The sequence below is a fragment of the Nothobranchius furzeri genome, chromosome 12, assembly GCF_043380555.1.
Source record: "Nothobranchius furzeri strain GRZ-AD chromosome 12, NfurGRZ-RIMD1, whole genome shotgun sequence".
Classification (NCBI taxonomy): Eukaryota; Metazoa; Chordata; class Actinopteri; order Cyprinodontiformes; family Nothobranchiidae; genus Nothobranchius; species Nothobranchius furzeri.
The window spans coordinates 63,244,755-63,270,340 of record NC_091752.1 but is presented as its reverse complement, the minus strand read 5'-3'; the positions used below and the strand labels follow the sequence as shown (position 1 = coordinate 63,270,340).

The following is a 25,586-nucleotide window of genomic DNA, read 5'->3' as shown; positions in this document are numbered from 1 at the left end:
CAGGGGAGGGAAATTTTTTTTAACCTTTACTTATCCAGATGAGTCGAAAACAGGGGAAAAACTGGGAAATAGAAAAGAATGAAATAAAAACCAACACACAACCAAGAACATTAAAGGGGGAAAGGGGATGTGATGATATTTGAACAGTTTAAAAGCTTTTGATAGATTTTATTTTAAAAAATTTAAATAATAAAGTGTATGTTTAAAAAGCTACATTTATAATATGGAACATATTCTGATAAAACAGAACAATCACTACACTGACATTTATTTTGTCACTCCTTTCTGACATTTAAAATAGTTATTTTGCTAATTTGGAGACCAACTCACCATAGTCTGGAAAACTGTAAGGGATTTTCTGCTTTATTCATTCTGTCTGTTGTTCCTTTTATGTGGGTGGGTTTTAGGGTTAGGGTTAGCCTGGGTTTAGTATATCAGAGAGTTGAGGATTAGAACAGGTTTATGGTCTGCCAAAGCACAGAGATCATACCCTGTGTTGCCAACTTAGCGACTTTGTCGCCATTTCTAACGACTTTTCAGACCCCCTTAATGACTTTTTTTCTCATAAAAGCGCCTAGCGACAAATCTGGCGACATTTCTGACCCCCCTCAGCTAGTTTGACTTCAACTTTGTAGCTGACTTTACCTGCAGATTAGAGATGCATCTGAAGCGACAGGACCGTCCTTCCTTCCAGAGGATCAGAAAGAAAATTATCTGCCAATGTGCGTGCAGCATGATCATGCTATCCCCATTGGCCAATCAAACCTTTTGTGGGTTTTCACAAGACCATTATTTGAGATAGCCAGCCGAGCTACATAAAGGGCGACCGTTCCTTCCGCCATCCTGCCGCATTTCGGCAGCTGAGCTCGGCTGGCACTGGCAGGCAGCGTTGCTTTCACACATGGCTTCTCGCACCATTTGTGGTGCATTCAAGGAACATTGGAACTCTATGATGAGTTCAATAACGTAGCACATTTAAAACTTTTATAAAAAACAGAATAATACTTTAAGTCATTGGCAGGTCATTGGCAGTTTGCATGTGACGTTTCTGAGTACTAAATATGGCCTGCTTCTTTTTACACAAAAGTACTAAAAACAACAAAACCAAAACATATATATATATATATATATATATATATATATATATATATATATATATATATATATATATATATATATATATATATATATATATATATATATAATCTGTTAGGTCAATATATAGCACTGAATCACAACAGAAAAATACATCTCAAGGCACTTGAAAACTACAAGAGAAAATTCATTTTAATTCAATCATACATACATTCCTATCAATTTAATATTTTTGTGTTTAAGAGTTCCGTTCTCTTCAGACAAAATAAAAATATTCCTTCCATTTTTTTGTGCCATCTTTTCTTGACGTTTTAAAGGCTGCTGTTTTGTATTCTATGTTTTTTTTTATTTTAATAAAATATTAAAAAATAAATAAATAATTTTTTTAATAAAATCACGCAGGTTTTATTGGATTTACTCTGCAAGACCGGTGACGTCATGACGCCATCGTGGTGATGTCATCACGCAAACTAGATGACGTCATTGCGTCATACGCAAATTAGAACGTGACATCATCTGGCGACATCTAGCGACTTTTGCGGGGAACTTCAGCTACTTTCAGTCTAAAAACAGTTGGCAACACTGATCATACCATTGATTGCCATGTTGTTCCTTTTAGAAAGACTAGGAACACATCACAGGACCATTTCTGCCTGGAACATTTAAACGTGACACACTGTATGCCTGATCGCATTTAAGATGTGTTTACTTAATGGTTATCTTTCTTCTTTTGACATGATTTCACTGTGAGTTTGTCATCAAGACACCCGTTACTGTCTGTTGTTGATATGTTAGCCTGCTAGCTTAAAGTAGCTAATGCTAAGTGTGTTAACATGACATGGCCTCTCATATTACTATAAAGAGAATGGCACGTTATAATTTGCTGCTTAAATGTGCGCAATAGTAAATAAACAAATTAAAGTAAAAAAGAAAGTATTTGAAAACCTTTGTTTGGTACCTTACTAAGATCATTTTGTTCTTTGCCCTTCCTGAAAGACTCATTGGGGAAAAAACTAAAATGGTACAAAAAAAAAGTTGGGGGTTATACTGCATTTTAGTTTCAGAAATGTCTGTAGGAGCAGTTTTTGGCTAAGCTGAGATAGAGGGCAGCAGCTGGATATAAAAAAAGAGGATTTAAAAGTAAGAAAATGGCTGACAGTGTTTAAAGGGCGGACAGAAGGTGAGGAAGGAGAGGAGGAATAAAAGAGGAAGAGATTGGCAGCTGTTACATGTTTCAGATTTTAATCTGACAAATCCAAGGACATCTCTCCTTGTGATCAGAACGGCGATAACATGCACAGTTCACTGATGACAGAAACGTGTTTCATGGTTTATGTTTAAACAGGGACAAAAAAGTTTGCCTAAACTCAGTCACTTGACGCTTATTTTGTATATTTCTGCCAAAGTTTAGGAACACTAGAAACATAATATTAATGCAAACAGAAAAACAACTTTTCAGTGGCTTAGTGGTAGAGTGTCCACCCTGGGACTGGGAGATCGGGGTTCATACCAAGCCAAGAGCAGATAGAGGTACTTAAGTCATTTATGTAGAAAAATAGTGTACTTGTGTCTTCTTCAACAGTGTATGGCCGACTGCCCCGTTGACTGATTGTAGCGGTGAGTTTGTCACGTTGCCCAATAGCATGCAGTCACTCCGATAAACAATGGGTCGTGGCCAGACTAGATATTCACATATATATAGAATGGGTTGCCAGATTGTTTAAATGTGAGATTCTGTGGAAATCAATCAAGCAGGTGATGCTCGTCCTCCCTGAAGAGGCTTTGGAAACATTTCTGCAAAAGCAATGGTGCATAATCAAATTAAGTTTCAATCCATTTTCCACCACTGTACCCACAACTGGTTGTGAAGGTCACAGATCCAGAAAGGGGAAGCAAACATCCATTACCCCAGCTGCCTCTTTGGATACCACAAAGCATTTCCAAGACTATAGAATAGAATTCTTCCAGGGAGTTTTGAGTTTGCCCCAGAGGATTCTCCCACTGAGGTGTGCCTGGAAGACCTATAAACAAGGTAACCAGGAGGCTTCTGGTCAGATGCCAAAGACACTAGCCTGGCATCCTGTACATTTACACATATGTAAGCCATTTAAAAAACATCGTCATGGGGCGGAATCAATGGTTGTCTTTGAAACTGTCTTCGCACGCAACTGGACAACACTAGGACCAATCAGAGCAATAAACAACATGACATGTTCATTTCTATGGCAATCAGTCAATGGGGCAGTTTGCCATACACTGTTAAAGTGACTGTGTGTATTTTTCCTGGTGATGGGGAGCAGTGGATGCCTAAATAGTTGCAAGCAAGCAGCATTTTTGTGTTGGAGTAAGACCTTATCAACGGATGCCCATCAGGGTCAAAAAGCCCTGGGGAGTGAAAACTTTAGCTAAATAACGCACACATCAGACTGCCTTTCATCACTGGCAACAAGTGAATAGGTGAATGTGTAAAACAACAACATTTAAAAATGACAAAAGTTTTGTAACCGCTACAAATCTGTAAATGCATTTTGTCCTCATGGGCTCCCATAGAAGGAAACATGGCATCTAATATGGTGTTGCCCAGAGACTTAAACCTGCTCCCATGTTTTTAGACCAGATTTTTATGGTTATATGTTACGAAGCCACCAATATTTTTCAACAACTGGGCATCATTTCATTCATTTTCAACAACATTTTGATGGATGTATATTTTCAGAAATGAATGGAAAAAACTACACATTGTCTCTTTAAAGACGAAGCAAATGCATCCATTTTCTAAATTAAAGACTTATGTACCTCTGTCTGCTCTTGACTCAAAGAAAAGCCCAAGTCTAAATAGTCAAAAATTGATGCCAAGAAAATTTCAAAGAAACCTCGTTCCTGAGCTGACACCATCTTTATAGTTTTTCTCTATTACAGCTTTGGTGCTAACCCCGCCCAACAAACGTAGAGGGCCGTGACTGGCTAGACACTGGCTCAGGCCAGTGGTAGGCCTGTTGAGGCTACAATTGCTGCTTGCGCATTAGCATTGGTATGGTTGGGGGAGGATAGCGTCAGCTCGATCTCGAACGGGTGGTGTGGTGTTCACATATACTGTAGTTCCGAAGGACTTCGCAGGAATGCGGAAATCCCCGAGCCCATGGGCGGCATTTAAGACATGCGGGAAAGTCAGTTGTGTCCTCCATAATAAGACAAACAAAGACGGGCATGAGCTGTGTTGCTATTAGAGACTCTGAACCACATAGTTTTATTAATTTGCTGTGTGTGTCCTCATAAAACTCTGTCCTCTGCAGCTGCAGGACACAAACATACACACACAATTACACACTGCTTTCTCCTCCCACTGAGCAGCTGTCTGGCAGCTCGCTGGGGCGAGAGTTCTGATGACAGCTCTCTCTCTCTTACCGTTTCCACCAATCAGGAGCTCCATGCTACAGACAGAGATGTTAACTTAACAGCATCTAGCATGAAAATGAGTCGCACATGCAGGAACCCCCGCTAGCTGATTCTACTTGTCAATTGGAGGCAGTAGCCGTAATTTCAGCCGGCCAATCAGTCCGTAGTGTCACTTCAGTCCCAGTCGGGCCACTGGGGAGGAGGTCTGAAAAAAAGAGTTACCTCGGAAGGGAAAACACCTATCTGACCCACGTGTGGTCCCGTACCGGATTGTACTGATGCTAATGTGTAAGCATCTTACGAAGCGTGGCTCAACCGGCCTGCAGGGAATAATCTTATTGCAATTACTATGGCTAGTCTAGACTTCTAGGCTACCAAACCACCTTAACTGGCAACTTTTAATGAGGAGGAGCAGCGTCTGTACTAACAAGCCGAATGAATCAAGATGTAGTTTCTTGTGACCGCTGATTAACTCTGATGATTTACTTACAGCTGGAAGTTTAAAAAATGGACTTGTGGAAATGTTCAACATTTTCTTTCTGAAGGAAATAAAAAATAGCAACTTAGCTTTATATTCCTTATACATATTCAGATAGGATAATGTAAAGGAGTTAGTGGGTCTCGCTTCTGCTTAAAGCACAGGTGCATGTAAACAAATGAGTGTGAAGATAAAAATGTTTGTTTATGTTTTTTTCCACAGGAGTCACAGTTTAACATCTTTAGCTTTCAGCCCGTTTCATTTGCCATTGCTAAGGTGGTAATCTTTTCCAAAACTCTGGCATGAATGTGAGTGTTGGGGTTTGAGTCCATATTCTCAGCACATATGGTGGCAGTGGGACTTTATGTAAATCCAAACACTTTTAAGGTTGAAAGAGAGATGAAGGATGCCATCTGGTGCAAAGTTCAGCAACAAGGACAAAACCAGCAAGAGGAAAAAGAGACGCGTAACAACAGCTGTTCATCAGACGTAGAATCCTTCAACAGATTGGAGATGGATGGTCGAATGCAAACAGAGTTGCCGTTTAACACAAATTTACTAGAATCTAAATTTTTAAAGGATGCGTATGAGCTCTTTTTTCAACGCAAGTCTTGCATTGACCAAAATGAATTTTCATCCCAAGGATAAGAGCACAAATACCAGTATTTTGTTATTCAAAGAGTGACGAGTGCACTATGAATTATTACTGGATTGTTGTTCAGGGTCATTTAGCCATAAAGCCATCCTGGAGGAGATCAGCTGGCATGTGACATAAATATTGCAACTGCATTTTCTCTGCTGACCTTGCAGAGTGAGTTTATCTAGGCTAAATAAACCAAACCACTCTCCACAAGGAGATAGCTCACAGACAGAAGCAAGGCTGCAGTACACAGACAGCGTCACCATGTTTAAAGACTATCTGGCTACATTTGTTTACACTAGTCTAGGTGGTATTGAAGCTGAATGACACCAGTGTTTTCTCCATTAATCACTGATAGGCACAAGTCAGAATTAGCTAAGCCAGCTCTGCCACTTGCAAAGTTAAAATAAGGTTTTGGTTGGATAAAAGGACTTTCATGTTTTGAGCACTTCTCTAACTGCGCTGCTCTGGGTGGCTGCATGTTGGAGTGACTCTGTTGACTATATGTAAGTTTAGCCTTTTTTTGGGCATTTTTTCTTCTAGTTTCTCAAGAAAAACTGTATTTTTTGGACACTTTACTTTTCTGTTTCTGGTGCTGTGAAGCTTGGAGGATTTTTACTGCTATTTTTTAGCTTTTCTCGCCTTTTGAGCATTTGTTATGATGCGTAACCATGGCAACAAGCTGGTTTACAATCGGGAGCAGCTGATTAACATTGGAAAGGCTGAAATAATACCTCAACTGAAGCCACAAATCCCAAATGAGCTAAAACGCAAGAAGCGTGGATGCAGAGCGGGAGCAAAACGGAGACAGAGAAAGAGGGAATTCAAACCATCTCTTCCATCGATCATAATGGGCAATGTGAGATCACTGGCCAACAAGATGGAGGAACTCCAAGCCCTTTCAAGAACTCAGCCAGAGTTTCGGCAGTTTCGGAACCGCTGGAGGAGATAATGCAAAGAAGGATTCTCCAGAGAATCAAGAAAATGATGGACAACCCTGAGCATTCTCTTCACAAGACTGTCCGACAACGGAAGAGTGTCTTCAGTCAGAGGCTTCTTCAGTTTGGCTGCAACACTGACCGCTACTGGAGATCCTTCCTGCCAACAGCCATTGTAATATACAACAACTCTTTGATGACTTGATTATTATTATTATTCTGAGCTACTACAGCAATCAATTTCCCTCTGGGATTAATAAAGTATTTCTGAATTGAATATCATAGTACAAACTGGACCAATTTCATTTAAGATGCAAGATTTGTGGCATCTCATCCATCCGTTCATTTTCATCCATTTATCTGGGGTGGGGTAGCAGGGGTAGCAACTAAGCAGAAAGACCCAGACTTTCCTCTCTCCAGCCACTTGGGCCAGCTTCTCTGGGGGAATCCCAAAACGTTCCCTGGCCAGATGAGAAACATGGTCCCTACAGCGTGTCCTGGGTGTTCCTTTTGGTCTCCTCCTGGTTGGACGTGCTCACCAGTGAGGCATACAGGAGGTGTTCTAACCAGATGCCCGAGCCACCTTAACTTTCTCCTCACGATGTGGAGGAGCAGCAGATCTACTTCGAGCCCCTCCCAGATGACCAAGCTTCTCACCCTATCTCTAAGACTTCCTGTGGAGAAAACTAATTTCGGCTGCTTGTATCCGCAATGTAATTCTTTTGGTTACCACCCAAAGATCGTGACCAAAAAACCTTCACCAGCTCTTTCGATGACATCCCAATGTGGCCCAGGGCCTGCCTAGAGATTACTTCACTCCAGTTTGACCTTGGTCATTGCTAAAGAATATGCCTAAAACATCTTTCCAAGGAGATGACGTGGGAGCATCCTGACCACATGTTTGATCCACCTCAGCTGGCTTCTCTTAACGTGGAGAAGCAGCAACTCTACTCCAAGCAGCTGCTGCTCTACAGCAAGATAGCAGAAGGCTCACAACTAGAAGCTGGGCAGTGCAAGAGATACAGTGATCAGCTCAAGCTCCTTCTCAAGCATTGTGGTATCTCGTGGTCATAGAAAACTAGTAGTCTTGATTCAGTGGGGCACAATTTTGCTCTGATGGCATAAATCCGTGCCTAGTCCTCCTTCAGCAATACTGATCTACAGGCAACGCTGCTCAGAAAAACCACCACACCCCTGATTGATGACTTCAACTGTCCAGAATGTCAACTAAGATGTCGTTAATGACTTGGACTTATCAGCTATTAAATAGCTCACTGATGATGGAGACCCAGAAAAACGTGATTCATACTGTGGACACGTCGGAATTAAGGTGAACATAATTCTGTTTTAAAAAGGAGCTTTTTGGGTTGAGCGACTGTCCGAAGTGCCAGGAATTAAAATGGTGTCATTCACCAACACATTCTCACACCCGAAGCGGCTAAAAATAACGATGGGTGACCAAGCGTTTGTTTACGAGGCGACCCGCTGTGCCAGAGCGTGGGTTTCCAGCGCCCGCCTGGTAAAACGCACATTTAACCGACATTTGACCTCCAACCTCTTGCTATTTAATCTTCTCCTCACCCACATCCTAACCTTAACCCAGTTTCTCATTCTAAACTTCCCGCTAACCATGCTGGAGAGGGACGTTACAACTAGAAACTAAGTTTTGCATGCATGAAAAGGTTAAGGTTAGGATGGGGGTGAGGGGGAGGTTCAATTGCAAGAGGGTAAAGGTCACAATTTGGTGAAATCTCCGTTTTACCGCAGCCGACGGAAAATGACCCTCTGGCACAGTGAGTCGCCTCCCCAACATCTGAAACAAATGCTTGGTCGCCCATCGTCATTGACACTTCAGGTGTGAGAATGTGCTGCATTCACTATGCCGAGACTTCATAAAACACAAGTACCTCAACAGAAGACACGTACGTGTGTCTTTGCACCTGTTTAACTAGTGAGCTGGAGTGTAGAAATGACCTAATAGACTAAAACAGACAATGCCCTTTCCCAAGCCTCCTGTGTGTGTGTGTGTGTGTGTGTGTGTTTGTGTGTGTGTGTGTGTGTGTGTGTGTGTGTGTGTGTGTGTGTGTGTGTGTGTGTGTGTGTGTGTGTGTGTGTGTGTGTGTGTGTATTTGTACCCTTGTGAAGACCAGATGTGGGACATTCACTAACCTTCTTACGACTGATGGTCCTTGTTAGGACCCAAACCCGGTCCTAATATGGAGTCCTCCCTAGAGTTGAGGTTTACAGATAAGATGTGGAATGAGTTTTTGTTACAAATAACTTTAGGAATACACTGGTTAGGGTTAGGATTTGGGTTAGGCATAGTGGACTCACTAAAATGAATGGAAGTCAATACAAAGTCCTAACATGGGTACAAATACAAGAATGTGTGTGTGTGTGTGTGTGTGTGTGTGTGTGTGTGTGTGTGTGTGTGTGTGTGTGTGTGTGTGTGTGTGTGTGTGTATTTGTACCCTTGTGAAGACCAGATGTGGGACATTCACTAACCTTCTTACGACTGATGGTCCTTGTTAGGACCCAAACCCGGTCCTACTATGGAGTCCTCCCTAGAGTTGAGGTTTACAGATAAGATGTGGAATGTGTTTTTGTTACAAATAACCTTAGGAATACACTGGTTAGGGTTAGGATTTGGGTTAGGCATAGTGGACTCACTAAAATGAATGGAAGTCAATACAAAGTCCTAACATGGGTACAAATACAAGAATGTGTGTGTGTGTGTGTGTGTGTGTGTGTGTGTGTGTGTGTGTGTGTGTGTGTGTGTGTGTGTGTGTGTGTGTGTGTGTGTGTATTTGTACCCTTGTGAAGACCAGATGTGGGACATTCACTAACCTTCTTACGACTGATGGTCCTTGTTAGGACCCAAACCCGGTCCTACTATGGAGTCCTCCCTAGAGTTGAGGTTTACAGATTAGATGTGGAATGAGTTTTTGTTACAAATAACCTTAGGAATACACTGGTTAGGGTTAGGATTTGGGTTAGGCATAGTGGACTCACTAAAATGAATGGAAGTCAATACAAAGTCCTAACATGGGTACAAATACAAGAATGTGTGTGTGTGTGTGTGTGTGTGTGTGTGTGTGTGTGTGTGTGTGTGTGTGTGTGTGTGTGTGTGTGTGTGTGTGTGTGTGTGTGTGCTTTTATCACATCATATGAACATCCACTGAGAAACATCAGCAGCAGGCTTGTAATGCGCATTTCCTCTGAAGGTACCAGCCTCCCACACACAACCAGGAACATGTCAAATGACACACGTCACGTGCATGCGTGCTCCTCAACACGTTACGTCCCCAGTTTCGTCTCCATAGGATGTGTTGGTGTGTTTATGCACGTGTTTGAAGTATATTTCTGTGCGTCGGGTTTCCAGCTTACCCAGTGATGAATACGCTTCGACTCTGGCTCTACACAGTGACGCATCTGTGTTGCATGAAATGCCTGTTACCATGGAAACAGGCAGCTGCCACACAGGTCTGAGCCACACAATGGTGGTGCTTTTTTATTTTTTCATCCTTACCTCTTCGTCTTGGTCTTTATGTCACTTTCAGTCTTCCTCCACCCCACTGCTCTGCGTGTCTTTAATCCAGCCTTTTTTCTCAATTCCTCTCACACCACGTCCGTCCTCTTTTCTTGTCTTGATTGCCATTCATTCTTTCATGCCCCCCCCTCCCTTCTCTCCAAGGTTTACTCCCCCTCCCACCAACCAGCACCTATCTCAGTCGGCTGCATTTCATTCACCCTGACGTTTTTACCTCTCTCTCCATTCATTCATGTCAGCCCTGTCACCATGGATCTCATCGCTGTCCTCCTCTCCTTTCATCACTTTCACCACTTGTCATGTCATCCTCTTCCCCTCCATCCATTTCTGTTTACCTGTGCTTCATCAAACCTAATTCTTTCTGTCTCGGTTTTCTCTTTTGTCCAACTTTTCTCTTTAATCTCTGCATCAGTCAAACCTCGTCAAGTATTTCTGTGGGCTGCCTACAGGATCTTCTTTCGTTGGGCGTGTCAATGATGAAATGAAATGCTGCCCTGTTAAATGACCATTACAATGGTAATGTATCAATCTCATAGGACCTTGGATGGTTAAATCATCGTATCAACAGTAGCTGTGGTACCATTTGAACTAGGGTGGAACAATTTTGGAAAATAATCCAATTGTGATTTAATTCACGATTATTTTCTCATATTTTTCAACTAACGGAAACAAAAAAATCTATGTAACTTGTACTGAATATAAAGAAGTTTATGTATCTACATATTTATCTACATATCATATCAACAAGTGTATTTGTCTACACATACATAAACACTCCCAAGTAAAGACAAACTTTTGTATTTGAAGGTGCAATGCTTCGCAGCCAGGAGCACATCCCTTGAAGGAGCATAGGTATTGGCGTCAACTGTGAACATTTATTTTCAGGAAAGAAGTGTGTCCCATTTATTGACGTCTTTTGTGTTTAGAGTTTTTGACGTCTTGTCCATGCAGAGCTTCCGTAGTTCAGTTGCGTCCATAGCTGCTAGCCAAAACTGTGTAGTTAGTCTCTTACAGTGTTCTAGCTTTACTAAAATATCTGTCTGTACTTATTTGATTGACTGCAGTTTTTACTTTTTATTAGACTCCAAATGTAATCATTTGGCACGTGATCTGCGAAATTAGCATTAGCGTCCCTATGGGTTTTTCCATGTATATTAGCATTGTGCTAACCACTCGCTGCCAGTCAAATCGCAGCCTTTGCGATTGTAAAATCTCCTTTTGTCACATAGCAATTTAACTGCATATGCAATGATTGTTCAGCCTTAATTTGAACCAATGAAAGAGACGTAGTAGACATGCATGAACATGTGCTCACCTTGCCAAAGCTGCCCTTGCCTAGTACCATCAAGAAGTTGAAGTCAGACAGCCTCATGCGATCTTGGTTGCCATTGGAGTCGAATCTGGATGCTGCATTTGCCGACTTGCCTTCGGTGTTTTTGCCCACAGCAATTTTAGCTCTCTAGATAGACAATAAAGATAATACAGGTCAAAAGAGTATAAACCGAGAAAAAGTTGATTAGAAAGTTAAGATGAAGAGGTTGGGATGATTTCATTTCTGAGCTGCTATAGGGATAAGGATGTCTTTTAGCTCTATGTCTACATCAAAAGAGCACATACTCGTACACCTATTCTACTGCTTACCAAGACTAATAGCTAACAAGCCAATCACATGGCAGCAGCTCAGTGCATTCAGACAACTAAGATGTTCAAAATCACAGTCAGGTCCATAAATATTGGGACATCGACACAATGCTAACATTTTTGGCTCTATACACCACCACCATGGATATCAAATGAAACGAACAAGATGTGCTTTAACTGCAGACTGTCAGCTTTTATTTGAGGGTATTTACATCCAAATCAGGTGAACGGTGTAGGAATTACAACAGTTTGCATATGTGCCGCCCACTTGTTAAGGGACCAAAAGGAAAATGTCTCCATCATTCCTGTAACAGAGCCCTTGCACCGACGCATAATGGCGATGCGCGTCTCCGTACTCACGCAGACGGAGACGCATAAATCAGCCTTAAGGCAAAAGGGTCAGATTTAGTCCATGAAGTAGTTTGGTGAAATACCTTATTTATGTCAGATCCTCAATATGCTTGAAATGATTTAGATCGTCTTTTAGCACACAGACTCACAACTGGCTCTACGCCGAAGTAAGTTTTCCTAATTAGTTTCAGTGCGGCCACCTTCTGAGAAGCTGTGATGGTCATGGAGGAGTTTTAATCCAGCAGAAAGAGTGTTAGATACCACAGACACACATTTGATTTAAGGTGAGAAATGGGTGGCTCAGAAATACATTCCCTTCCTTTAATCCGGTGTGACGGGGCCCTAAGAGCCGTCTTAGTCTCATTTGATTTCTCCTCCACACACCGTGTCCCGCTCTGCATCACAACTCCGCTCCCTGCGACTCTGCATGAATATTCTCCACCCAGACTTTGTCAGTCTTTTGCCCCGACTCTGTTAAGAATAAATAGACAATCTTATTCTCCAGTAGTTTCTAGGATGCTCCTGTTACACGAGTGCACACTTGAGGACGGGACGAGTACGCCTTATCTTTTCTGATCTTATCTGTAATTGCTGATCCAAACAAAGCTCTGTGTGTTTCCACTCCTGTGCAGTTGCAGAAGCTCTTTACTGTCACGTCTCAACAAAAGGAAGCTTCCTCCAGCTTCATGTTTCAGCTGTTCGGTACTTTGCTTTTAACATTTCAAAAATCTGAAGTCATTAAAACACACAAGTAATATTTAGCTGTTATCAGTTGTGTTTCAAAGGAAATAACCTAAAGCCAGAGGTGTGATCAAGTCACTGCTTTGCAAGTCACAAGTAAGTCACAAGTCTTTCCAGTCAAGTCATAGTTCAAGTCATTAACTTTGAATTTTCAAGTCATAATCAAGTCAAATGTTCAACTTCAATTTAATAACAATGATGATTAGGGATACAACAATACCATTTTTTCCAAACCGATACGATACCGTTACTTGGATCTGAGTATTCGCCGATACCGATTACCGATACTTCTGCCATACAAAAAAATTATATGAATTGGAATATTTCTTCTCTGCTTTCAACAGGAAAAGACTGTGAGGTAGATAAAAAGTAAAATATATGAATAGAAATTATCACAAAACTAAAATATTAGGTGAACAGAAATGACAAGTTAGAGTGAAGCCATTTTCAAGCAACTGCATTGGTATCGGTTCCTGGTATCGGTTAACTTTTACCGATACCGGTACTGGTATCAGTGTCCCTAATGATGATAAACAATTCCAGAAATAAAGCTTCTTAAAGCTTCGTTTATTTGCTCAAACAAGCAGAAAGTGCAACTGAAACTGATTCTAAACAAAGTGCTGCTGCATTTAGCAGTAAATCAAACTCAGAACGAAGAATGATTTATGATTTTTGTCCATGTCGAGCCACTTCTGTGCTAAAATATCAAATATGCTCAAGTCATCATCAAGTCAACAGATGCAAGTCATTTCAAGTGGCAAGTCATTGGCGTTAAAGTCTGAGTCAAGTCATAAGTCTTTATAGATTTTATCAAGTCAAGCCTGACTTGAGTCCACGCCTCTGCCTAAAGCACATAAATGATCAATAGACTGACATTTGCTTTAATATTAGTGAAGATATTCTGCTTTCACTAAATCTGACTTAATTTGAACCAACTGGAGGGAAAAAAGAGGAAAATATTTGTGCAACTGGTGCGAGCAGTAAGAGGCGTTAGATGTACGTCAACCAAAAGCACCATGAACATGAATATTTAGCCCTGGCTCTTTTGCCTTTTCCCCAGAGGACTGAAGAATGGCCAGATGAAGTAAATAAAGTCATCTGAAGTGTGAAACTTCATCTCTACGGTGCTGATTTAGTTCTACATCAGTCAATCAAGTATGCCTGCTTCTGCTTTATTAACTCAGAATCTGTTCACATAAATAACAGTGGTTTTGTGTTAGACATTAGCTGCATGTGAATCATGCATAAAATATGTTTTACTGCTAAGATAACGAGTGTGAGTGCAAACGTTTTAGAAGAATGTGTGATCTGGTCTCAGTTGTTGGAAAAAATACAAGTAAAACTGGAAAAATGAAAATATGGTGCAAAGGTTCATTTCATTAGTTCAAATTAGACTGAGATACCACCTAATGCAGCGGTACTCAATAGGTCTGGACCTGGCACCCGCGGGCCCCCTCTTTGTGGCATGCCCTAATATTCCTCTTTAAACTGGAAGGGAGGGGCGATGTCAATCCTAACGCTTCTGCCTTCACCTGTTTGTGTCAGGCTGTCTGCTTCACTCTCTGCCTCTTAATAAGCTTGCAATCAAGAATGGGAGGCCGGTTGCCATGGCGAACTTGATGAGTTACTGTCAGCAGTTTTAACATTTTGATCTTGATTTCTTTGAACATCTTATTCATCTGAATATTTGAATATTTTGTTAGAGTGAGCAGAAATGACCCCTCAGTTCTTCATGATTATTGATGAGTGATTAAATGTTATTTCTAATTAAAAAATACTGTTTCTGCAGTAAAAGAGCCTCCAGAGTTCTGGAGAAGGGTACATTTTAGATGACAAATAAAGCAGTAGAGAGAAGATTCTGCAACTATCCGACCAGACGTGTGACCTCCCTCCTAAAGTTCGGGAAATGTGAAAGTGCTTATTACATTATTTACTGATGAATGATTTTAAAATGTGAAATAAATCATAGGAGTCCTAATAGCGTCGGCTAAATAATGGCTAATTCTACTTTATGTTGTGTTGCTGCAATCTGATGATGAAAGCAAGGATTCATACGTCTCATGATGTTGAGACACAAATCAATAAATCTTGTGTAACCAGAACGAAATCTCTCTGCTCCTGTCTTTTCATCTCGTTACCATCTGTTTAGGGACTTCACACTTGAAGCACTGTGTGTGTGTGTGTGTGTGTGTGTGTGTGTGTATGTGTGTGTGTGTGTGTGTGTGTGTTTGTATGTGTGTGTGTGTGTGTGTGTGTGTGTGTGTGTGTGTGTGTGTGTGTGTGTGTGTGTGTGTGTGTGTGTGTGTGTGTGTATGTTTAAAAGCTGGCCCCCTGAGAGACTCAGTAGACGTCTGAGGACGATGACCTTGAGGAGAAGTAATGAAGAACAGCAGATCAAAAGTGAGACGAACCGCCAGGGAAACCAAAGGAGACAGAGGACAAACAACTCACTTGAGGACAAGGAAGACGGAGCAGATCATTTAAAAATGCTTTTGTTTATGTTGAATGAAACTCCTTTAAATTCACACACACAGAACAGTTAAATGAAACTAAAATAGCCATGCCAGGGTGGTGATGACTTCTGCCTTAATTGTTCACTAAAGAAGACCAGAGGTGGAAAGTAACAATTACATCTACTCACGTTACTGTAATTGAGTAGCTTTTTTGTGTATTTATACTTTTGAAGCCGTTTTTAAAATCTGTACTTTTACTTTTACTTGAGTATGTTTTTAAAAAGGAATTGTAATTCGCTACAATTTAAATCATATCTGTTACTGAGTAAAAATAAATTGTGGGCTTAATAAATAAAAAATATTGCGTGTAGCAGCATCGGAACAGGAAGAGACACCTGCATGAGCACCGCGTCTGGGGGGGGGGGGGGGGGGGGGGGGGTATACTTTAGATAATGATGACAGACAGCCATTTTTACAGCAGGTTTGCTAAAAACATCAGTTCAGTGATCCACTCGCTGTTCACCTCCTCTCCTGTGGGTTGGATCCCGCACGTTTGCGCACCGGTGTTACGTCATCAGAATTCTGCTCGTTTCGGTAGCCGGACTCGGTTCCGTGTTTGAAGTGTGTTTCCCTACCGTTCCGCACGGAAGCGGCAAAATAACATTTAGCGCTCCTAACAAGCGGATTCTCAGCGCTTTGCTCATAAAACAGAAGACCTGCAGGCCTCTGTGAGTTAAAACATCCTGATACTGTTCAGGTGTAAACATTGTTCTCCATCCCTGTGTTTGAACTCAGAGGATGCTTCTTGATGCCACAGATATGTGATGATTTAGCTTGTTTCTTTATTTTACTCCAGAATAAGAGATTAAAGTATTACAAAAGAAGTTCAGTGTAGGTAAATTAGTCATTCACATGATTCTAACATGCTGCAGTGTGTGTGTGTGTGTGTGTGTGTGTGTGTGTGTGTGTGTGTGTGTGTGTGTGTGTGTGTGTGCGCGCGCACACACACACGAGCGTGTTGTGAACTGGTGTTGTGATTTTGCACTGATGTAGCCATCCTTACGCTGACAAAAATGTAACTAAGTAACTTTTACTTTGAGTACATTTTTTATGATACTTTTTACTTTTACTTGAGTAAAAATTTAGGCAAGCACTTTTACTTGTACTTGAGTAAATAATTATCAAAGTACTCATACTCGTACTTAAGTAGGAAACTTTAGTACTCCTTCCACCTCTGAAGAAGACAATTGTTGTTTTTTGTTTAATATAATCAACCATTTCTTCTCAAATCAAATTTTTGTGCACGATTTGAGTTTAACAGAAACAATTTCTGGGCAAATCTCATTTGATCAAGAATATAAAAGTAAAGCTACAGTAGAACTATAGTGATTTCTAGTGCACTGTACACCATTGTTTCATCATTTGTCTGTTTTGTAAAGTACACATTTAAGTACACATAGAAGTATTAAAACCAAGTTTTAAAAAAAAAGTGTCATTCTTTAAAATTCCTGCTATAAAACAGAAACGGAACTGCACCTTCCCGTAACCCTACCCTGGAACAACTCTCCTAAACCACATCAGTATGCCATTACACGCTAGAAGACCACGCAAACAATACACTATCAGATTAGGAGGTTGTGGCCTTGGAGTGAGGCCAGCATGGCTAGTTGTGCTAGAAATTCTGAATGACCGAGCCACTTCAGAGGATGCTGCATCATGAATGAAGCACACTGATGCAATCAAGCTCTACCCAGGACTCCAACATAGTGCCATATCAATAACCAACCATTACAACCTCTTTACTGTTGATTGGTAGCTTGGCCACCCATCCTTGTATGTATGTAAATTAAGTACTGTACCTCTATCTGCTTCTGTCTAAAACAGGGGTGTCAAACTCATTTTAGCTCAGGGGCCACATTGAGGGAAATCTAGTCCCAAGTGGGCCGGACCAGTAAATTAAAAACAACTTCAGATTGTTTTCTTTGTTTTAATAAAATCAATATAAAACAAGGCTGGAGCCTGAGGACAGTGTATCCAAAATAGTACAAGTACAACACCTGAAGTGTACTTGAAAATGTGAAAAAACTAAAAAATGAATAAATAAAAAAAACATTCCTTAGTGATTCAAAGAGCTTACGGATCACATGGCTAGATCAGTTTCATGCAGCACTTAAAATATATTTTACTTTACATCTTTTAGCTTTCACCAGCACATCAATATCAGAAGTCACATCCTGAGTGGCGGCCAACTTCAGGATGTGATTCAAGTTCTTGTGTGGGCCTTGAGCGCAGCTTTGTTTTATTTATACTCATTGCAGAGAAAACTTGCTCACAACGATAAGTTTATTTTCACTCTACATTGTAAAGTATGAAAATAAAGTTTACACAACCATCTCACGGGCCGGATTTAACCCGCTTGCGGGCCGGATCCGGCCCACGGGCCGCATATTTGACACCCCTGGTCTAAAAGAAAGGCTCAAGTCTAAATCGTCCACAGCTGTTTCAAACAAACGCCGTTCCTGAGAGATGCAACCTTTGTAGTTTTTCACCATCGCATTGCTTGTGTTAAGCCTAAAACCTAGAGCGCTGTGATTGGCAAGACACAAAACTGATAAGGCCAATGGGAGTTGGTAGTTGGTGCATACTAAGATCAAATGTTTGGCTTTCACATTCTGTCAGGAATGATGGGAATCCCAATGTAGTCATGAAATAAACTCCCCAAGACTTTGCCAAAACCTTACAAACGCCTTGATTCAGCATAAACGGGGATGATGGTAATAAAAGTTAAAGTCCCATTAGTTGTCACAAACACATAGATGTGTGGTGAAATTACATCGACACATTTGACCCATTATCCTAGCTCCATAACCCATCCCCATGGGGAGCGTTGAGCTGCAGACATGTCTGCACTCGGGAACTATTTGGTGGTTTAACCCCCCAACAATCAAACCCCTTAATGCAGAGTGTCAAGAGGGGGTGCGTAGGGTCCCATTTGTTTAAGGTCTTTGGTATGACCCGGCTGTGGACTTTAACCCAATCTCCCAGTTTCAGGGTGGATACTCGACCACTAAGTACACAGGAACGTTAAGGCATTCTCCATGAGTCTTTTATGTTGGTTGCTTGGTGTCAGAATGACTGATGAAGAGGAAAAAATCCACAGTGGGGTTATCCTAATCCACTGCCAAATGAGTTAATGAATGGGCATACTGGTCAGCACACACACACACGCGCGCGCGCACGTCTGGACCTGCAGTGTGCCAGACCGGATGGTATTATAAGTGTGCCTGCCAACTGCTAACAGCTTTCCCAGAGTGGCTCTCACTCAGACACACACACACACACACACACACACACACACACACACACACACACACACACACACACACACACACACACACACACACACACACACCTCAAACTTCTGCCGTAGCTCCTCGTTGCCCTCCTCTCCTTCTGGAGCCACCGGAACATTGAAGTACTCGCCCTCTTCCTGGGAAAGCAGCTTAAACCTAAAATCAGCGGATATTTGCAGTCAGATCAACTCCTAATTACTTCATACAATGAAGGTGCTTAACTGTTCACATGAGCCAAAGATTCATGATGGTGACAGTTTGGGCTCCAGCTTGAAGTTCTGAAGGAAAATCAGTTGGTTATTGAATAATTTACTCTACTTCATGGTAATCGGTTCTCATAATGGTCCACATCTGGTCTGACAACTGGTGCCACTAATGACTACACACCTCACTGCACCATCAGCATATTCAGGCCATTTGAGGAACATAGGACATTTGCAGAGGAATAATGGATTCAGTGATACAGATTTAATAACAGAGTTTACAACCTTTTTAATCTATAAAAAAGTGTTTTCAGATCGAAGTGATCAGTCAGTTTGTTGATATATTTGGCAGATTTTCTCCGTGTTTGTATCCTCTCCTTTGAGAACATGGGAAGCTGGCGAACAGGCAGGCGGATCTGTGGGGAGAACAGTGTGGCTTCCCTTGTGTGGCATTACGCCCTTCGTCAGCAGACTTCTGTCATTAAAAGCATCAGGCATCTTATGGTGGCAGAGGAGTTAGGTGCCCACCTCTTAACCAGGGGGTTGCAGGTATAAGCCCCACTCAGTCTTTGAGCAAGACACTTCATCATCCTTGCCTGTTGGTGGTGGTTTGAGGGACCAGTGGTGCCAGTGTACGGTGGCCTCGCTCCTGTTGGTGTTCCCCAGAGCAGCTGTGGCTACATCGTAGCTCATCTACATCAGACTGTGAATGTGTGTGTGTGTGTGAGAGAATGACTGTTGTAAAGTGCCTTGGGGGGTGTCTAAGCGAATACAGGCCTTTTAACATTTACCATCAGGTCCCAACTGAACTCCAAAAAGTGACTCTGGGCGTTTCTCAGTATATGTACTCTTCTGAACTTGTGTACTCGTGTACTTGTGACACGTCATCGACGATGGCCAAAGAACCGTCCAATCCTAAGTACATGTCATGACAAGTTTGCTCAAAGTTCCTGGGTGTGCTTTTGCTCCACCCATTGTATCGAAGATGCATCAATGCATCCTTCTGCGGACTTGGGACAGCAAAGTATCCCATACTGCATTGCGTGGCAAACCGTTATACTCTGATGCAAGTATGGTTATGTTCCACATGCCATCCTCGTCCTCCCATACTTGGTAGAATGGACGTTCTGCTGTACTTGCCAAGAGCATACTTGACAAGTACACAAGAACGTACTAGCGTACTTGGGTATAGAGAAATGGCCCTAGTCTCCTTGAGCCCACCTACTGCCATAAATATAAAGATAAAATAAAAAAGTTGTTGTCATATTTTAGCTAACCACTCAGAAAAGGCACAGATGGAATTTAAACCTGTAACCGATTTGCTGAAAGGCAGCAGTAATACCAGCTGCACAACCATGGAACCACTCATCATTTTGAGTCTGTTATAATTAAAGCAACATATTATTTTTAGTTAAAGACCAAGTTCACTGAGAAACATTTTTAACTTATTTTTTAAACACGGCTGGTCACTCTGAGTTTGACATGCAGGCTAAATGTGAAAATAGTCTTCTACCCCTATTTCCTGCATTAGCCACTGATACAAAATAGAAATGCTCAGATTAGAAAGGTCACTCAATGCGACGCCACACTGAAGTTTGGACTCATCTTAGCTCATGACCAGGGAAGGCTGTTGTTGATTTAGCATCCAGGAGAGAGTAGAGCGCGTCTCAGCCAATAAAAGCTAACCTTTAGCATTAGCAGCTCCAGAACGAGGCAGAACTCCTTCAGGTTTGTGTTATTTGTGGACATAAAACATCAATGTTGCTGAGTGAATGGAGTCAGTGGTAGTGTTAGCCAATCAGAGGTGAGACGTCCGAATATCAGGAAAAAGACTCGAAAACCAGCCGTGTCCTACTTACCTCTGCTCTGGCTCGTTTCTAGATCCTAAAACAGGAGTTACAGAGCTTTTTTTCCCAGAGACCACTGCAAATGTTAAAAAAAAAAACAACAGTGAACTTGATCTTTAAACTGTTATAAAAATACTTTTGGGAGTACTATTCTATGCATGTTTTGCACAGTTAATTGCTGCTTCTGTAGGTTAGTAAAGTACTTTTATTTTACAGGTTTTGCACTTGTGCAGATTAAATCCCACCGCTCACATTCAAATGATTCCACATAAAAACATGGAATGTTGTGTTCATGTCTCTTCATGCCACTCCCTGCCTTGTAGTTCTGCCATCAAGTACGAGGTTTAAAGGGAAAAACCTCGGAATTTCAGGTGTATAAAAGGCGTCTTTCCACCTCCACCTCAAAAAGCAGGCATCTCATTAAAAACCCTGACAGAGCAGTGTCAGCAGAAAGAGGGGAAGATGCAGGGAGATAAAGACGGTGTGGGGGTGTGGGTGGCAGCGTGGAGCGAAGGTGGTGGAGCGATAAAGCAGTAGAGATAAAGAGACGGGGCTGACTTGTTCTGGCACTGAGTTTATGCAGAATAAAAAGTGAAGTTCCAACTGGAGGGTTCCTCCTGTGATACAGTAATGAGCAAGGTCACCTTCACTCCCTCGCCTGCTCCTCACTTCTCCACATGTCTCTCCCTCCCCCTCTCCTTTTTAACTTTTTCATTCATTCTTACCATCCGTCCACCCCTTGCTTCTGGAGCTCCGAGATGCCGAAGGACAGTGATCCCATAAAGTCATTGCGGCTGGTCAGATCCCAGTCCCACACCTCCACCGACAGGCGGCGGTCCTTATCGTACTCCTTCAGGTGGCTGGAGGAGACAAGAGGATGGCTGAATATTCAACATGAAAGTCGTTATTTTAGCATATTCACCAAACGGATGCATCTCTGTGCATGCAGGTATAAACCATCTTATAAATGCCAACTCTTTCTATTAGTAATTTTGATGGATTCACAGAGTCCCCCTCAGCCTGAGCATCTGTGCCGAGACGCCTGGAGCTGTTGAGGCTTATTAAGTATGCATCTGCAGCAAAACAACCCCACAAGCGAGGTTTTACCAACACGAGAAGCCAGATGTTTTTATCTGAGCGTCGGCGGTTTCATGTGCTTGGAAAGACTAGCTTAACGTAACGGTCTGAAGACACGTCGCCAAATGGGAGACGAAGAGATAAAGACCAAAAAGGGAAACAAGGGATGGGGTAAAGATGAAAGCCAGCATGTTTCCAGTCTTACAATTTAAAGGTCTCATTCCAGGTGGGGTTCAGACAGCACTTTATAGTCTTGGTCTTCTGCTTGCTTTCGCTGCGAGGATCTGGGATCAGTTTAAGCTTCACGTAGGGGTCTGAGAGACCATTGGGGTCCATGGGGATCAGGTTCCTGGCCTCCTTAACTGAAAGGAAAAAGAGGAGAAAGAAGGAAAAGAACAGAAAAGAGGTGAGGGTCAGAAATATCAAACAGCATCATTCTGAAAGCTTATTAACAATAAAATCTTGATTTTGACTTCTGTTCCGACAGTGTGCCACATAGATGGCTCCAATAAAATACTGATTAAGTGTCCCATAATATCCCAGCTTGTGCAGCTGTAAAACAGGCTGATGAATAAGGACGAAACTGGAAAAAATCCACATGCTCCAAAGCTAGCCTCACCAACCAGCATGCTAGCAGCTTGAAGTTAATGTCAGCAGGCATGAAGAAACTTGTTCAGGCAATGAAGGAGGGAACTGTCTGTCCAATAAACCACTAAAAAGATCAGAAGGCACAGCAGAACAATTCTACTGATCATTTCATGTCACCAGATTAGGACTTTTGGAATCGACTTGGGGGCTGACATTTTGAAAACTCCCTTTGCAATTTGTCACCAACGATCTGATTCCAGAAATGCTGATTTAGGCTCCGTGCCAGACTAGAAAACAAACTAAAAAGATGTTCTGTTGACTCTAAAATGGTTTTCCTAATTAGATCTGCTATAAAGTAGCAGATCTGATGATAATGACCATGTAGACCAACTGAGGGTGCAGTTCCAGCACTAATCCTTCTTCTTACATGTTTATGGGCTGAGTGTATTCCAGTGCTGTTAAATCCCCTGCCATTTGAGTGTTTTCAACTGTGTGTGTGAGTTTATGTGTGTGTCTGCATAATTATGCTTGCTGGTCAAGTTGTGAGGTCACATCAATTACAGCAGTACTGCAGTGTCTGAGGTAGCGCTAAGCACAGGAAGCTTTTCCACCACCTAAACACACACACACACACACACACACACACACACACACACACACACACACACACACACACACACATGCTTCTTCAACCATATCGTCAGAAACTGGAGACCAAAGAATACATTGACCTCGATACACACTTAGCTAGGAGACGATGCTGATAAAAACACATAAATCTGACTTTAACTTGTATTCTCTCCAAACTTGTCCCAGTTTGTCTAAATAAAAATCAAAGATTCTTCAGTTTTAAATGTACACAAACTTAGAAAGTAGCCAAAACTCTAGTTTAACAGAAGATGGTTTATTAAGGCAACACAACATGATGTCTCAAAATGGCCGCCGTGGTGCGATCACACAGTCTGGCAGGTCCTGTGTCTTCGCCACAAAAAAAAAAAAACTTAAAAAACCTAAAAGATGGTGGATCTTGCCATCAACCTATCTACTATCTATTTCTGTTTGTCTTCATATACTGCTGTGCCTATCCTTTCCATAGAATAAGGATGAAAACAGCACCCAAGCCCTCCTTCCAATAAGGGTGAGTCAGCACTTTTCACAAGAATACTGGATAAGGGCCGTGCCAGGCTACCTCCTGATAAACATGAACAGTCGCAGCTTTCTAAATCTTCCTTGGGAGTTATACACCTTCTGCTGGTCCTGCTTTTGGCTGGAGATGTTGAAATAAACCCAGACATATACCAGGATCATAGGTTACTTTACCCGGGCCATCTACAACGCTACCTGGATTGCCTCCATTGCTATCTGGGCCATATCCAGTGCTACCTGGGCTATCTCTAATGTTGCCTGGGCTGCCCTCACTGCTACCTGGGCTACTTCCACTGCTACCTGGTCTACCTACACTGTTACCTGGGACACCCCTATTGTTGCCTGGGCTACCCACATTGCTGCCTGGGGTGCATCCATTGCTACCTGGGCTGCCTTTACTGCTATCTAGGCTGCCTCCACAGCTACCTGGGCCACTTGAACTGCAAACTGGGCTACATTCAATGTTACCTGAGCTACCTCTACTGCTATTTGAGCCACCGCGAGCTGGACCTCAACTACCACATGCTGAGCCTCAACCACCATCAGCTGGACCCCAACCACCCCCAGCTGGACCCCAACTACCAGCTGAACCTCAATCACACCAACTGGATCTCAACCACCACCAGCCGAGCCTCAACCACCAGCAGCCGGACCCCAACCACCACCAACTGGATCTCAACCACCACCAGCTGGACCCCAACTACAGCAAGCTAGGCCTCAACTACCACCAGACAGGCTTCTTTCACTGCCAGCTGGGCCTCTATCTCCATCTAGAAGGAATGCATTGTTTAAAAGACATCGCACCACCAATCTATTTTCAACTCTAAACCAGGCTAAAATAATCTGGGACCTTAAATCTAAACCCAGTGGATTACTTGGTGGGCTTTTAAACATTCAGAGCATGGCCCCCAAACGTGAACAACTGGAGCATTTATTAATAAGCTCAAATATTGATTATCTTGGACTGACAGAAACATGGCTAACTAGCTCTTCTATAGATACCGTAATAAGTATGCCTGGATATAATACATTTAGAAGTGATCGGGGCAGTGGAAAGGGTGGGGGGTGCTACTATACATATCAGAAACACAATAAAATGCGAAAAAATCCATCTGCCTAGTGAAATTGGACTTGAATGTATTGGAGTAACTAGTGATCTCAGAATATTTTAATCTTAAACAACTGGTAGAAAACCCCACCCGAATTACTATACTCTTCAACCCAAATAAACTTAGTATTCACAAACCGACCTGAAAGAATTCTTAAAATCCATAATCTCCTAACAGGGATGTCAGATCATAATATTATTATTTTTTTCATATAAACTCTCAAAGGCAAGGTTTCATAACCCACAGACATCTAGGAGCTGTCACGAGTTCATTCCAGAAAACCAAATGCTAAATCTTGATAAAACCCTAAGAGAGACTGATTGGAGTGATATTCTCAAGAACGATGCAACTTAATTGTTATTGTTTTTTGAATGCTTGTAATTCCAACCAGACACGGAGACGAAGGTGAAAGAGAAAGGAAGAGACAAAAGGAGGGGGGGGGGGGAGGGGGGCACAAAAACAAACAATCAATGATGAACAAGAGTCTGCTTCTAGACCTGCAGAAGGAGAGAGAAAAAAAAGAAAAAGAAAAGGGACACACAGCAAAACAACAGGAGCAAGCTATCACTGTGTCAACCTGATGAGAAAATATAAAATAAACATTGTTTTACTGAACAATCACAATAATAAATCACAGTGCATTAAGTGCCAACCACAGCCAACATGTGTTGAACGTGCCCAAGTCCATTCTTATGAGAGCACCATGTGAGCACCTGTGTGCGTACCCGCGCTTGTATATGTAAGATTTCTCTATAGGAGCATCCAATAGAGTGTGAGGGGCCACAGATCTGCCCCCCAAAGATGTGTAGGAAATGGAAGGAGCTCCAAGTCTCAGAGATTCAGGAGCTGCCCCAGAGCACAGGGACCCTAGAGAGTAGGGCTGTCGCGGTTGAGGAATTCCCCCTGCGGTGATTCAGGGTGGCTTAATATTGCGGTATGCGATATTATTGCAGTCCTTTTTTTATTGCAGTACTATCTAA

At 42.0% G+C, this 25,586-nt stretch overlaps 1 protein-coding gene across 2 annotated transcripts in view; it reads right to left on the bottom strand.

Annotated features, from left to right (window-relative positions):
• prkcbb (protein kinase C, beta b) overlaps positions 1–25,586 on the bottom strand; it is a 166,559-nt gene that overhangs the window by 61,521 nt on the left and 79,452 nt on the right. For both annotated transcript variants that reach the window (XM_054750673.2, XM_054750672.2), the window contains exons 6-9: positions 21,969–22,125; positions 21,412–21,546; positions 18,696–18,792; positions 11,413–11,556 (exon numbers count right to left, since the gene is read on the bottom strand). In XM_054750673.2, the coding sequence (XP_054606648.1) occupies positions 11,413–11,556; positions 18,696–18,792; positions 21,412–21,546; positions 21,969–22,125 (533 nt within the window). The remainder of the gene's footprint in view (positions 1–11,412; positions 11,557–18,695; positions 18,793–21,411; positions 21,547–21,968; positions 22,126–25,586) is intronic.